This window comes from Amblyomma mixtum, chromosome 1, assembly GCF_055824585.1.
Source record: "Amblyomma mixtum isolate Tamu chromosome 1, ASM5582458v1, whole genome shotgun sequence".
NCBI lineage: Eukaryota > Metazoa > Arthropoda > Arachnida > Ixodida > Ixodidae > Amblyomma > Amblyomma mixtum.
In genome coordinates, this window is record NC_143012.1 from 179816011 (window position 1) to 179831975 (window position 15965).

Below are 15965 nucleotides of genomic sequence, written 5' to 3' on the forward strand. Positions count from 1 at the left end.
AAAAGATAGAGAAAAGATAAGACACCCGTCCACAGTCCCCGTGCAGATAAGAGGAGAGTTAAAAGATCAGAGGAAAGATAAGACGTGCGTCCCAGCAACAACGCCGTCCCCGTGGACGCTGGTTGAAAAAACAGATAAGCGGGGAGCGGCGCTCCCTTCACCTCCTCCCCGCGCTGCTTTCCGGTGGGTAGCGCGCAGGGCCTGCGCGCCGCCTCGCCTTCGTGTCCTGTCAGCTGACCGAGGATGAAATAATTGAAGTGACAGGCGCTGACAACGACGACGATTTACGATTGTGAGCAGTTGCACCAAATGCCAAGTGCACGGTGAAAGAAGCCGCAGAAGCCTTGTCCGTGCGGGAGGACTTCTGTGAACAAATCCCTGACGGCGCGTGTGCCGCGGAGCACCTGGCAGCTGTTAGAGCTATCGTAGTCGCTCAAATTCGCTCGAAAAAGCGGACGGTGATTACAGATTTCCTTGCCAACTAAAGGTATACGTCCTGTTGCGGCAAACATTGTTTTTTGTTGTTCATTCGATAATTCGACATTCGGATACTTCGACAATTTTTCGCGGTCCCGTCAGTGTCGAATTAACGAGCTTTTACTGTAAATTGGCTGCAAGAAGTCACATCAGCGTGCTTATCGCCTTCTTACAATTTGCAAAATCTTTTCTGCTTTACTTTGAAGTGAGCAACTTCTTGCCAAATTCGTCCACATGGCATATAAAGTACAATAGTGCAGTGCCCGTGTACACATGAATGCAAACTGATTTCCACCGATCGATGGTTTTGCACCAACACTAATATAGTACTTCTACCAGTAGTAGTATGATCTCTGGTTCAACAACAAAAAAAAAAAACGCATGCAATCAGTGTTTAAACACATTCTTTGTAACATGAGGAATACAAGTCTTGTACCAGCTTTAAGCATGACATCAATCAAACTGTGGTTCTCATCCCGAACCATGGCTGTCATCTTTTTGGGGGCCAGCTGTAGTGAAACGCAAACCCATAAACCTTGACGAGAAAGGATGAGTGAATTGGTAACAGCAAATACTTTCCTGGTTATCACTTTGGGTGAATGCTGCTAGATTTTATTTTGCAAGTGCAATTTGCACAACCACAATCTATCTTCATTTGCATCACAGCTCATGCATACTGTGCAGCCAACAGGAGCAAGACGGGAGACGTGGCAGTAACCCTGACGACAGAACTGCATGATTCACAAGCAGCTGTGTACTTTGCACCGGTTCACAAAAGTGCAGTGTAATCCCACTTGGGCTTGGCCCCACACAGTGACAGTCTCCTGTCTGACCTGCTCAAGTGGGAAGCATTACATGCAAACACACCTGTGCACAGCCAAACGCGACACACACTGCACTTGTCATTGAACATTGTCTGATCAAGACAAATGTATAAATTTACATCAGGCATTTCGCAGAAAGAAACCACCACTACAGTTGCAATGAAAACCCTAGTGATGCTCTCTAGAAGCCATGTTTTATGGCGACAATGTGCCCCAGATGCTTTGATGAAGGTCCTCGCATTGCATGTTGGCAACAGGAACCGGCCTTTGTTGGCTTGACAGTCGTTGGGGCTCGGGTGATGGGGGCCTTTTGTGCATCAACAGAACTAGTGTGCAGTCGCTGTCAGTTAAAAAAAAAAAAACCACGGCCCTGTCACAGTCAAATTTGCCAGCACGCAGCAGTTGGCTCGGGGCAGTCAGTCTCTCCCCGTCGGCAGTTTCATGTTCAAAGCCAAACTGCAAGGCTTTGAGTGTGGCTCTTGAACAAGCACATCCATGAGCTCTCAAGAGTTGTTGTAGACCACCACATCTCAGCCACCAGCTCAGCCACAGTTGAAGGAACTGAGTGATCATTTTAGCAATGCAACAGTGCTTCATTCTTGTTGCTTCTTTATATTACATAATAGCCTGCACTGGTCTCTACACCACTGTTGTGAAGGCCACGGCGAGAGTCCTTGGCTGCCGTGTCAGGAGACGGAGCGGCATTTTTCCAAACGACCACCGCAAAGTCCAAACCATGTGAGCCGGGCCACGCCAGCCTGCCCTGCTGACAGCAGCCAGGTGGCGCTGGTGTAGTTGGGGCTCCAGCACACCTGCACATAACCGGCCGAATCAGACAGCACCAACTAAAGTCTCACACAAGTCTCAGTTCACTTTTTGCTACCAGCTGAGCAAAACTCTCCTTAAAGAGGCACAGAGGACAATTCCATCCTTTTTGTTCCTGGTAAAAATATCGATTGTTTGCTTTTCATGGCTCCATTTACATTTGTTCAGCAGCAAGAGATGCATTTACACATGAAAAAAATCAGTTAAAAATTCGAAGTAAAAAAAAAAAATGTGTTCCATGCAGCTGCAGCATTCCACATGCTTTCTGCCATAATGGGCAAGCAAGCCAACATTACAGCTCCCACTGCTTCAACTAACCTGTGCACACTGTCAAGGATCGATACATATGAGGACTGAAGTCAGAAAAGTGCGCTTGAAGCTATGCAGTAAAGGTGACCAAATACTATGTGCAAGTTTTTGTTTAAATAGAATTACAGCTAGGAAAAAAAAACATGAATAAGTATCCAATTAAGAAATATTATATCCATGAGCAATTGAAACTGGAAAAGCACAATCACGCCACGTGATCTCCAGGCTTTATGTTCTACAAATCAACCTCAAAGGCTTTTGAACTACACCATGGCATAAGATATATGGGTGGGGACACACTGGCTCGTGCTGTAAAAGATAATGTCCCCTAGTTGCACTAGGCGCCACGAGATGACTCTCCATTAAACGGCCCATTTTCGCGCCTTCTCTGAATCTGTCGCATGGGCAAGAACTGGTGCCTTGATGGGAAAGCAACTCAAGCCTCACATCCTTTCATTCTTTCGTTTGTTCATCCGATCGCTTGCTGCCGTCCCTTGCCTTGGTTACTGCATGCCTTGTCTAGCGCCCGCTTAGTACACGCGTGCGGCATGGTTCTGCTGGACGGTGGCTGGCTGGCCAAACACAAGAAAACAAGTGCCATACGATAGCACCGAGTTGCTACAGCAACGAGATAGTTTATGCATGTTTTTTCAGAGCGCAGCTCTTAGGCGCCCGTTTCTGCGTTTCACGGCATCGCCGTCGGTGTTGTCTGTTTTAACCAGGAGGGGGTAAAAGCACATCCTCCCCTCCTTAGCAAGAAACAAAACAAAACAAAAAAAACAGCGCTGTGTGGACGGCTCTTGCTGGCGCGCGTCATAAAACGGGGGGAGAAGGAACCCCTGGAGAGCGACTAGCCTTGTGTGTGTGGCTGCCCCCTCTCCCACCGCTCGCCGCCACAACGCGCGGGGGGATTGCTGCCGATTGTTCTACACTGTCCAAGTCGTTTCTATGCGATGTTGACGGAGAGGGCGCAGCCTTGGGTGTGCTAAGAGCCCTTCACCTCTTCACTCGCGCGACGGTGGCGGCAAGTTCTAGATGCTCCTCGAAACTACTCTCGGCCTTTGACCTATGAGGACATGCGCCCAGCACGAGAAGGTGAAGCAGACTGCACAACCGAGACTGTGTGTATGTGTGTACGCCTGCCTTGGCGCGAAGAACAGACAGACGTGGAGCGAGTCTATATAAGAAGGGCGTTGACCACCTGAGCCGCCATTTAAGCTTTGGTGAACAAATTGTGTTTTGTTTGTTTGCCTCTCTTTCTTGTGGTAGCTCACTTTAAGGGCAATAATTCTTTTGTATTGTAAACTCTTTCAGGTGTAACTTTACTGTTAGTGGAATGTTTCTTGAAGAAGGAATATGTCTGAAAAATAAAAAGCTCTCTGTAATTGTACATACATGTCTTGTTCGAATTCTTTGCCTCAATCTATCGAAAAGCTGAAACAGCTGATGAGCTGCGCTCAAATTTCGCATTAGGAAATAACGTAATCATCGGCATTATTTTTTTTTCTGCCGGCGAAGTTTTACCGATCAGAAGACAGAAGCCACTGCGATCAAATGCCTGGTTTGAAGGCGCATTCAGTGCACCTCACGTGCTGTGTCTTTGCACCGTCAACAACAGGACATTAACCTGTGCTGAGAAAAGCTTTAACCCTTGTCTGCATAAGAAAGTGGCCGCGTGGCACAGAAAGAGGGGCGTGGAATGCTCATAAGATGACATTTACCCATCCTCCTTCCCTTCAATCACAGGACCCTGTGCTTGTCTTTGTAGTGGGTCATTATGGAAGAGATTGCATTGCATGCCTATAGTGAACCATCCAACCATAACATCGCGCACCTATCACTAATTCCTTCAATGTCAGATAAAGCATTACCCAGATGAAAGGCTTCAAGGAATCCTGCTTCAAGAAATCTGCACAATTACATGACTCCTGGTCTAAACCAGACAACAGTTCAGAAAAACCGTAACCACATCTCAAATCTGCATGTTGTGAGGATGTCTGTAACATCACTACACTGTCTCAATTCGTCTCTCAAGGTTAAAAATTGCATTCATAGCACATTCTGTTTCCACATAGTTATAATTACAACAACCAAGGTTTCAGCACAGGGATCTCGCACAGGAAAGTATACCAACATGTTGAAATCGGAATCTCATCCAACATATTCGAAAGAACATGGTTTTCTGTTTTTATTTCCTTTACCTGCAACAAAACCCACCCTCGACCAGGTACAATCCCGAAAATGCCCGAGTCCACTCACTAGCAAAGCATGTTGAACCGTATAAGCAAAGCAAAGCGCTGGCAACCTAACAGAATTTGCATGTGAATGTAGGACTGTTAACATATAAGGCACACTGATCGCTACCCGGTGCAGATGCAATGCATTTTTTGCAGCATGCTTCAGTCCTGCTGTGCCTGCACCAATAGCAGGCAGCACATCCACATCTGACCGGTGGCACTCACCGTGTTGATGGAGTTGAGATGGTACAGGTTGCTGCCACTGGAACAGGAGTTGCTCCTTGATGACACACGATCCGCAGCCTGATGAAGAGCGTGGCCCTCTCGATGCTGCAAGGAAAGGGAAGCACGATCGTCGCCTCAATCACACGCCTGAGTATGCCAAGGCTTGGTATTGAAAGTCTGAATCACTGACTATCTACACAGCAGACCAAAGACAACTAGCAAGACAAGCTGCAAAAGCATAAGGGATCAACCCAAAAGGAAACAAACAGATAAATGGAAAGGATAAAAGGGTGTGAACCAATTTTTCTGTAAACTGTGTCAAGCCATTGTTGTATCTATGTACAGGGGTGGTCAAAAAATCCCAGGTCGCTCCGGGCAGCCGCAGGGCAGCTGCTCTCCGCTATTGGGGCGCTGTTATCGCACGCGTGTCTCGCCGCACTCGGGTTGCGAGGGTATGCGCTGAAAGGGGGTGACGCTCCCTCTCTCTCTCGCTCTCCACGATAACAAAACAGTGAAAAAGATAGTGCGGCACGCGCCTTCACGCTTCGCTGTTCGAGATTTTCGCATTCGGCTGCGGTGCAGAGCGTCGCACAGCAGACGACCATTTGCGGAAAGTGATGCGCGCTGATAGCGGCCGTATTTAATTGGATTTCATCTGCTTCTCCCAAATTTTGGCTTCCTGGCGTATGATATAATGCATTTACCTTCACCTAAGCTTTGTTGCGACTCTTTGAGTACTCACTTTGAGTTGTGACGTGCTATATTTATAGCATTCTTGTTCAACTTTCTGGAAATTTAGTACACTCGAATACGATTTCAGGACGCATTCTCTGCCTGTAATTCTAAAGGGTTTTTATTGCTCCGTTATTGCTATGTCGCCATCTCTAGTTTTGTATTAATGAATAGGTTTAGTGCTTTCGCGCAGGTAAAGCAGGTAAAGTCGGTCGTGTGTTGGGGAGTTGGCACGTGTTGCTGAAGCTTCTGCGAGTATTTCATGCAATGCTATGCAGTATGCTCCAGCTATGGGGTTTGTGTTTCCGGTGCTTGGGCTCCTCCCTCGGCGCTCACAAATTCGTTACGAGAAGGAGTATTTTGTCACAATGTCAGAATATAAGCGCCCAACGCGTGGGTTTGATCACATGTCGTCATATGGGTAGTCAAGACTGTAGAGATTCAGCGAAATGTTCTTGCACCGTTCCCTCGATTTCAGGCACCGCGCTGCTCTTGGACGCGCCATATACTCGGCATAAAGTCGGCATCTGTGATTATCTGCCTGTACTCGGATGTGTTTGTGGTTGCCTTGCCGGACAGCTGTCCACTTTGCGTTCAAAGACGTTGCGTTCAGCTTCGGAAAAGGAGCGAATCATTTCGCGCCTAGGCGGTTATACGCATCTCTTCTATATACCAACGGTGTCCCTGTCAGGGAACTTGTTTTGCTTCTGCGTCCTCGCTCTTTCACTGAGGAGCGAAAAAATGGCAGGAAATTAATATGTTTAGACCGATTATGATATACAAAAACAGGCTTTTTCTTTGATAAACTTCCCGCTTTTTATTCTTCAATGGTGGTCTCCCACTGTATCTGTTGTGGAGCTTGTACTATAAGCCGACTGTCTCCGTCGTTGACATCAGTATCTGGCCTTGCGTGCTCAGCTGTAGTGGAAGAATTGCTCATGAAACCTGTGTAGCTGTACTCCATCCGCAGCCATCGTCCGGCGAGCTGTTCATAGCGTCAATTCATTTCAGAAGTAAAAAAATGTTGTTGAACAGTATTTATACCGTAACACATCCGCAACCACTTATAATTATAGAACAGAACCAAGATGGGAACGGAATATGATGAACCAGGATGTGCTACCCGCGTGCTGATGGAATCGCCTCGCGATATGCTCTCAGCAGTCACAACTTTTGAAGATTTTCTTCATATATCTTTGACGCCAACGAACATATTTGAATTTTCAGCACCACCTGCAGTTTCGCAAATCTTCTAGGCTGAAAATGAAAAAATAAACGGCAAGGCAGCACTATAGCTCCACATGCAAAAAAAAAAATTGAGATGGCTAAAGCAATCAGCTTGACTGCCGCCAGTATATAAAGTAAATGTGATCAGTGGCGAGAAAATCCGCGGTTTGCAGCGTGGATGTCTTGCAGTCTTGCTGGCAGAGATGCGTACAGGTTTTCAACCACGTCTGCATCGGATCTCAGATGTTCCCACTCTTCTTTTAGAGCTACCCATAAAGCGTCTCTGCTCTGGATTTGAAGGGCACGTCGCGCCAAGTTACGCTTCATTAAGCCCCACACGCTCTTGATGATGTTGATGTCAGCACCTTTAGGCGGCCATTCCAGTACGTTATTTGCAGTTAATCAGGTGTGGCCCGGACTATGACTGGCTATGAGACGGTGGCATGCGACGCGTGTTCACTGCGTGACATTGGCATATGTTTCTTGAAGGCGAGGAATGAATCAGCGTGCTCGACTGCGAGCTTATCACTGCCAGTCATGGCATTGTGTTGACGGTTCAAAATAGTGAAGCTGTGTTTCGTTCTCGAAGAGAAATGAATCTGTGAAATTAGAGAGACCACTCATGCACTTAGTGGGCGTTAAATTGTCATTCTTCAAAGGTCGGCATTACTTTAATAAGTTTCAGGGACTTTAGAAGTGCCTGTTCAAAGCTCAAGAGCGACAGGACTCGAAGGCGCAGGCTCCTTTCCCAAGCCATCCAAACTGGAAAGCCAAGCACCAGGCCGGGGTATAACCTTGCACCTATTTGATTGGTTTATGGTTTATGGGGTTTAACGTCCCAAAGCGACTAAGGCTATGAGAGACGCCGTAGAGGAGGGCTTCAGAAATTTTGACCACCTGGGGTTCTTTAACATGCACTGACATCGCACAGTACACGAGCCTCTAGAATTTCTCCTCAAAAGAAATTCAACCGCCGCGGCCGGGATCGAACTCGCGTCTTTCGGGTCAGCAGCCGAGCACCATAACCACTGAGCCACCGCGGCGGCTGCACCTATTTGAAGAAACTGGTGGGTGGCCCAGCTGGCAGTGGGAGTCGCACCCACTCCCTGCCGAAGCCGAGGCAGGTACTCTACCTTGAGGCCACGACCCAAGGAACCAACCAAAGGTTTCCATGGAGCCCAGTCCGAGAACCGCTGGTCTAGAGCTTCACTTGCAAGCACCAAAAAAAAGGGGCTCAACACACTGAGCGCGTCTCATTGTGCAGGAGCCACTTACCAGGGGTGTGTCCTCGAAGGAGATGCCGTAGCGTTCCTGGGCAGCTGCGTGGCATTGGCCTGGCGTTGGACCCACAGGTGGAGATTCTTTTTCGTCCTTGTTTTCCAGCGGCACCAGCAATGCACAGTACACCGGCTGCAACAGAAGCATGTCGGAGACAACCGTGTGGCTTAGGGAAAGGGGAAAGCATCAGTAACACCAGTGCCTCCTCAATGCCTCAGATACTCAAAATATGTGCTGCAAGCCTGCTCCAATCGGAGCAGCGCATGCCTCTTTGAACAAAGCACTGCATTTTGCAGATCGTTTGTTGACCCAGACTTCAAAACAACTCACATACTAATTAGCACACACTGTCTGCACTCACAGGCAAGGCCAGCTGCAGGTCCGGTGACTGCTACAAGTGCATTTCATGTGATCAGAGCGCTTAAAGAAAGAACCCTACACATGTAATATATGTACAGGACATATGTAATCACTTATGCAAAATGGTGCAACAAGTAGCGAGAGAAGACGTAGAAGATATAGTTGAATATGTCCACAGTAAACTTTCAAATGGAGTAACAAAAAAATAGTGGCTGAACTCCACAATTCTTCACCTAACAGCTGAAGATTTCTAACCAGTGCCTCTTCAAAACACGGGAAAAGCAGCACACAAAACCGGTAGTCCTTTCAGGTCATGCAGAGAAGACCATGCTGGAAGAATCAAAAGCTGCCATACCACGCGTCCTTTGGTGTAATCCTTCAGCAGGTCCACATTCTGTGACATTGACGGTAGCATGATGGAGGACACCAAGCCGGAGGCATCACACGATGCCGCCACGTTACTCCAAGGGGACACCGTCACATCCTGTCACAGGTCCAAGAGCATAAACTCAGTGCCGCACTTGGTAGGCAACAACAAGCATAGGCAATGCCAGCCAGACTGCCCTGCTGCCATCTGCCAAGTGCATTCAAGCCATTCTTCAAGATAAACAACATATACACAGTTTGGTTTGTTTGTTTTGTTGGGGTTTAATGTCCCAAAGCAACTGAGGCTATGAGGGACGCCGTAGTGAAGGGCTCCGGAAATTTCGACCACCTGGGGTTCTTTAACGTGCACTGACATCGCAAAGTACACGGGCCTCTAGAATTTCGCCTTCATCAAAATTCGGCCGCCGTGGTCGGGATCGAACCCGGATCCTGGGTTCCGGGATCCCGGAACCCGGATCGAAGATACACAGTGTTACATGTAAATAAATCAATGAGGTTTTTATGTTCAAAAGTTGCACACCATACTGTGGGTGTTCTGGATAACTTTTAAGCATCTTGGATTTTAAACAGACATTAACGCACTGCACTTTAACGCACGCCCCTTTTGTACAGCAGAACCCCTCTATAGTAAAGCAGCTTGGACCAGCAAAAATCTTTACTATAGCACGGTCTTTACTACATCACTTGTTGGTGTTGGCATGGCTCTGACTATGCTCTCTGGCTGATTACTAAGCACAAAGTGTTGCTTTATAAAACTAACACTTAGAAATACCTCATATCTTGCTCTTATCATCCCTTTAAGTGACAATTATTTGTTATCAGTTATCACATGTTATGACGTTTTCGACATCGTTTATGTCTTGTGGAAGTACCCCATTTACACGAATACAACATGGCTACAAAAATAGAGAGAGTTTGATTCCATGTGAAAACCAAAGATTGCTATGATCACGGGGTCGTCTCCTGTGGCTTCAACATCATTTAAGAGGCAGTAGTTAAGAAACGTGCGCGACAAAGTCAAGCGTGGCGAAACTGCCTATGCAGTTCTATTGCAGCTCTGCTTCTTGCCACTGCTTCGCGCTGCCGTGCTACGTATGCACGCGCTTTTCTTCCCTAGTCTAACTCCCACTGCACTTTCACTGTCTCTCCTTTCTCAGCAACCCGTGCTTCCCTCTTTCTACGTTCATAGCCAGCTTTACTATTTCCGTGCGCGCCCCGCGCTTTGCCTCACGGGCTTCGAGAAGTTGGTTTCTCCTCGCGGCTCTGGAGCCTTGTCGTGAAGCCACCTCAAAGAGCGCATTCAGTATCGTATGTCTTGTGATCCTTGACTTTGTACTTGCCGCGATGTCATCATTCCGCGGGAAGTACATCGCCACGGCCGGGTGCTCTTCACTATAGCTGTTTCTTTAAAAAAAAAAAAGGCCTTTACTATAACCGAAAAAAAAAAAGTACAGTCGTCTACAGAAGGCGAAATGGGACCGCAGCTTCACTTTACTATATCTGAGTTTTTACTACAACCGAGTTTACTATAGCGAGGTTCTACTGCACTAAATTATGCAAACTTCAAAAAATATAAAAATGCAGTAGCTGTTACTGTATGTTGAACTTGTGACTTAATGCTTAACAGCTGATTGCTGCAACGCCAGTTCATAAATATTATCAGCTGTTCCAATCCTTTTCCTAGAGACAACCTCGTTATGGCTCACTACACCTAGCAACATTTCCTTAACTGGCTGTGGAGATGTACTATTGGGTCACTGCTTCTGTGGGGCAGTGGCTGATGTTGCATTCATGGTGCCATTCATTTGAAACATTCAAAACTAGAATGAACGTCTGTACACAAACGGTGCCATATTATTGCAAGCCTGTCTGGTGGTTCAGCACATTAACAAAGGGGACCACAGACATGAATAGCATTGTACCACTATGGTCGCAAGGCAACAGTGCAGCAACTCACCCAGACTGTGGCATTGTGGGCAGTCAACGACCTGGGAATGAAGCCGTAGTAGCCATTTTCCCGGTAGACGGAGTGCGCGGACCCACTCCTGCAGTTTTGCAAAGTGTAGCAGTCAGTGTTAGAACTCCACACTCAAACGAGTCAAGGGGACTAAAAATTACCTTCAGTTGTGTAGTATCGGAATATATGGGAACCTTTTTAATGCAACTGACATTAATAAAACATGAGCTTGAGTTCAAATAAACCAGACATTCGAATTAACAAAACCTCATTGCAAAAGGCTGATATTTTCAAAATATTACCTAGAAATTATTGAATAAACTCGCAACCTCGTATTCATCCACTGATGAGACCAACAGGCTTAATAATTCTCAAGCTTTGTCATGCATCCAAGGTTTTAATGTCCACTGCCTACTAAGGCATCAACTGCTCTATAAATCCAGCATGTTCCCTGTGATGTTGACGAGGCAAGGAGGTGGCATAGTAGAAGCCAACTCACACGACTGACTCCTCTCCGACAAGGAAGACGCCATTCCAGTGTGGGGAGACAGCCAGTTGCCGATTGGGCTGCTTCTCGTAGAGAGACACGGGAGCAATGCCTGCAAAAAATGCCAAGCATTACTTGCTACTTCTTCCACCCAGCAGAAAACAACCTGCTAGCATTGTATAGGTATATTATGGTTTATTAGGGTTTAACGTCCCAAAGTAGCCCAGGCTATGAAGGACGCCATAGTGGAGGGCTCCGGATAATATAGACCACATGCAGTTTTTTAAAGGGGCTCTGAAACACCTTCTGAGGAGAGAACATAAACTGGCTCAATTAGCTACATTCTCTTGTCATGAACACTTGAGCCGATGTGGAGAGCTGCGGGTAATTTCAACCACTGGGGGTTCTTTCAAGGGGCCATGACAGCCAATTCTGATACACACACTGCTTTCTGCATTTAATTCCCAACATATCAAATTACAATTCCCCAGAGTTTCAGTTCATCCGGTACAGCAGATATTTTTAAAACGAATTTTTTTCATTTCTTTTGCGAACAGCTTGCTGGACTGGCAACTTTTGATCGCCGATGTCACAAGAGCATACTCACCCTGCGTCGTCTGCTGCATGCTGCTCACCGAGTTGAAGTGCATTAAGGTGCTTTTATTCACTCTGTAGACAGTGGTCGCTCAAAAAGTTTTTTTTACCTTAGTGAAATAAAATGAATTTTCTGTTTTCTTTTTGGAAGCCTTTAGCACAGTATGAGAGTTTTTAACCCTTAGGGAAGTGGGCTTGTTCATGGTACCTGTCTTCTGAGTGTTGAGGAAACAGAAATCGATTGGGCTGCATTATTTACTCTTAAAAGCAAGTTAATTTGTATGTTATGGGAGTGGTCTCTTTACCACTGAAGTGCTCTTGCATGCATAAAGTGGCACAAGCCGTGCCTGCCTTCACCAATATGCGCAGTGAAGGGCATAGCGGTGGCATGAAAGGAGTGGCCATAGCATGAAGGGCATCGCCGTGGCGTCCCAAAGCTGACTACCAAGTTCTGTCTCAATGTTCATCGGCTCGATCATTAAACTCCAATTAGAGCAAGGTTGCACTTCAGTAAAGCTTGCAGCACGAAAAGAGCATAGAAAACTGCTGAATGCCACAGCCAGCTTCCCCACTGCATGCATTGCTTGCGTAGCTACATGCGTGTGTTAGTCAAACATACATCCGTTCAGCTGGCAGAATCCTTTGGCAAAAACCAAACCACTGGCAAAACTCAATGTGACTTGAATGTTCCATTGCCCACACTCAAAGAGCCGCTGCACCGTCTTCAATATGCCCGAGCGCCGCGCGACTGCTTGGGCTCCCGAAGCTACTGCTTGCTTTTTTCTGCTGCTTGTCAGGCAAATAACTCGTGTGTTCATAAAATGAGTGCTTCAACATATTAGTACACCATTTAGCATTTCCTGTGCGAATGCGAAGTTCCTCCAAGAATACGCCGATTAGGATGACTGCAGCCCCGCAATGACGTTTATATAGCTGTTCACAAAACAGTACTGCTCGTTTGCACGGCATAAAACGCACGCTGGGCTCTCCTTATCTTAAATATTATCTTCTCTTGCTCATAAGTTGTACCTTTACTCGCTTAAACGCTACAACAACTCTTACAATGAGCACCAATGATTTGATTGCCTGCTTGGAAAACGCTTCGCTTAGGACCGACGTTTCCCGCTGAAAGCCATCCCAAGTGAGAGCCATCGACTCACCGGGCCTCTCCAGATCCCAGACTTGGGAGGTGTGGTCAATGGAGGCTGTGCAGAGCTGCCCCTGTGGCGTCCACCTGAGGCCCATGATGGCACCCTGGTGAGCCTGCCATGTCCACACCGGCTCGTAAGCACCGTCCGAGGGCAAAAGTGAGGAAGGCTGCTCGCCCATGTAGAAGACGCCCACTTGCCCTGCACACAATGCGCCCAAGCATGTTTTGCTGCCAAGTAGTAGTGCAGCAAATGAAGACAACACCAAAGCTCTTCACTTGTACGAGTACAGAAACTCCTCTTAGAATAATGTTTTCAAACCTGGAATGCTGACTGGCCCAAGATTTTGAGGTTTGCAGACTGCTGCGCTACCCCATGACAATAAAATGAACTACAGTAAGAACTTGTTAATTCGACCCCCAAAACAGATATTTGATATTCGACTTGATCTTCGACAGAATTTTTTTCTTTACGTTCATATTCAAAAACTTAATATCTGCACACCCCAAGTTTTAGAAGCTAGTAACTCAAGAGCTGAAAGTTGGTGAAGACATGGAACCCTGTTAAGATGTGGGATAGGTTACGTATTAATAGAAAACAGAGTCAAAGGAACAACTTCCCTGGGGTATTTGTTCGAAGCAAGTCCATGTCATGCATGTATACATGCTAGTGATTCTATACTTCCTCATGACTTGAGACCTAGAACCCAAATGACATTGGCTGGAAGTCAAAGAGTGAGGCAACAGCTACTGCAGAAGCAGAGGTACCGATCAAGTGGCTTGTAGTAACCAAACCAGTAAAGACCACATGCATGAACACTTATGTCAAATATTTCATAAACTCTATTGATTTGCACAGATGGACCCATGAATCCAGCATGCTCATGTCCATGCCCCTTGGGATCAAATCATCAAAGATGGCACATTCTTATTGGCAAGCATCCTCCTCGGATGAACCACAAAGCTGAATCATATTCACTGGTCGGGAGGACCAATGGGCGGTCCGTGACCAGCATTTCACCCACCTCACAACACCGTAAGCCCTGTAAGGCATCGCTCGAAACAGGCTGCCAAAGGAGAGTATGACGTGAGGTACACAGGCAGTGACTAACCATCAGCATATCCAGCGGCAATGCGCCGGTGTCCTCTAGCAATGTCCCATGCCACACGGGTGCAAGGAACAGTGCCCAGGGGACCTGGTGCAATGCGAAAATGGGCATGGCACTTGCCACCCGTGTACACCGGTGGCTGGTCCTCCGGCGTATGCAGGTCATCAGGAACTGGGACACTGCAAGGGGAGAATATACATTCCCAACAGAGGTGTGATAAGTATGTAGAAATGCCGAGAACAAGGTGGAAAATTTTGGCACCACCTGCTGACAGGCTTGTTTACTGACAACGTGAGGAGACGGATGTCAATATATCTAAGAGCAGAAACGTGTTTGCCTTTGATGTCATGCAATAGTGAGCAACTCGTGCAACGCATCTCTCTACCTAAAGAATCTTGCAAAGTCCATATTCACCAATTGGTTACAAATCAACGCCATGCGACAGATTCAACGAATAATGCGCGATAGTGTTCGAGTCTCAATCTAGCACCGTATCACAAGGGTGATATGGCACTTACTGACTTCCTAAGTCAAGTGATTGCACACAACCACCAGAATGAGCAGAGAACTATTGACCCTTTCTGTTATTTGACTGATAATTTAGAACCTCATATAGAACATTTTTTCAGCTGAATCTGCTGTCTTTGCATAATATTTCAGACAAATGAAACAGCCACACAGAATGTAAAAATCAGTGGGCCACATCTGTGAGAGCTCAAATAATATGAATTTAATCACGGCATATGCCGACAATACCAGATTGCAGCTGCCAACCAAATGCAAAATTCATGCCACAGCACAGATGTTGATACGACTTAGTATTGAAGAAGCGTAGTAGTATTGTGAACGCGACCTATCCGCTGGTTTTCTACTTGATACGACATGTCACGTTTTGGTGGTGATACGCATGTACAACTGCAAAACACACAGGCTCCAATGAAAACTTATTGCACTGTCCCTTTCTTCCCGCCGTACCCGCACTTGGTAACCCACTCACGCCCTCTTGTGACGTCGTCTGGAACTAGGTATTCCACTGCCACACTATCCTAATACAAAAGCAACCAAAGCTGATGGATCTGGAAAAATAAATATTTTTCACTTGCTATTTAATCCAATCTGCCACTGTTCTGGCGACAACAATGACAGTCATGGGCCAGTAACACAACAAATTTACCACACCAACGAAGTTTTTCACATGTCCCACAGATTTTGTTGTGGGGTTTGCATGTAGTGCTATACATGCTTTACAGCGGCGTATCATGGGGGCTGCCATCTTTGATCACGTGATCACGCCGCCATTACTCGCCTCCTGACCGCTCGGCGCGCGCCTCGTCGCGAAGGCTGCTGCGTCTGATGTTTCGGTTCCCGCAGGCAGTGTTTCGGCTGATACGGTTGTAAAGGAGTGGGAAGACGACACTTTGGTTGGTCCGAAGCTTCGAAGGACATGTGAAAACCCTAATTTGATCACTTTAGACGTGAAAACGTGATCGGGCTTCATGTCGCGAAGAGCTGCTGAGCTCTCCGCCTGATCGAGGCAATGGGTGGATCGCCTGAATGCCGCTGAAGGCTTTGCTTAATATTTTTTATTGGTATTTATCTAAAACAGCAAGGTTTAATGACCCTGCGGCTGCGCAAGTCGTTGTCGTATTGTGTATATGCATGCGGAGACTGCTCTAAAACGCTCACATGCACATCGTACTCATTTGTTTACAACCTGTTAAAGGTGCTTAGGAAGCCTAAAATATTTTCTGTTGGTTTGCTAAACAAAGGAAGGCGACAAAAATAAATAA

General features: G+C 46.6%; 1 protein-coding gene across 5 annotated transcripts in view; it reads right to left on the reverse strand.

Moving 5' to 3' along the window:
- Positions 1 to 1397: 1397 nt before the first annotated feature.
- Positions 1398 to 15965, reverse strand: part of LOC149370118 (uncharacterized) — a 144602-nt gene continuing 130034 nt past the window's right edge. For all 5 annotated transcript variants that reach the window (XM_089560123.1, XM_089560115.1, XM_089560128.1 and 2 more), the window contains 8 exons: positions 14179 to 14354; positions 13080 to 13268; positions 11338 to 11437; positions 10839 to 10926; positions 8850 to 8978; positions 8132 to 8266; positions 4898 to 5002; positions 1398 to 2113 (listed from right to left, as the gene is read on the reverse strand). In XM_089560123.1, coding sequence (XP_089416249.1) covers positions 1988 to 2113; positions 4898 to 5002; positions 8132 to 8266; positions 8850 to 8978; positions 10839 to 10926; positions 11338 to 11437; positions 13080 to 13268; positions 14179 to 14354 — 1048 coding nt within the window. In that variant the 3' untranslated portion in view covers positions 1398 to 1987. The remainder of the gene's footprint in view (positions 2114 to 4897; positions 5003 to 8131; positions 8267 to 8849; positions 8979 to 10838; positions 10927 to 11337; positions 11438 to 13079; positions 13269 to 14178; positions 14355 to 15965) is intronic.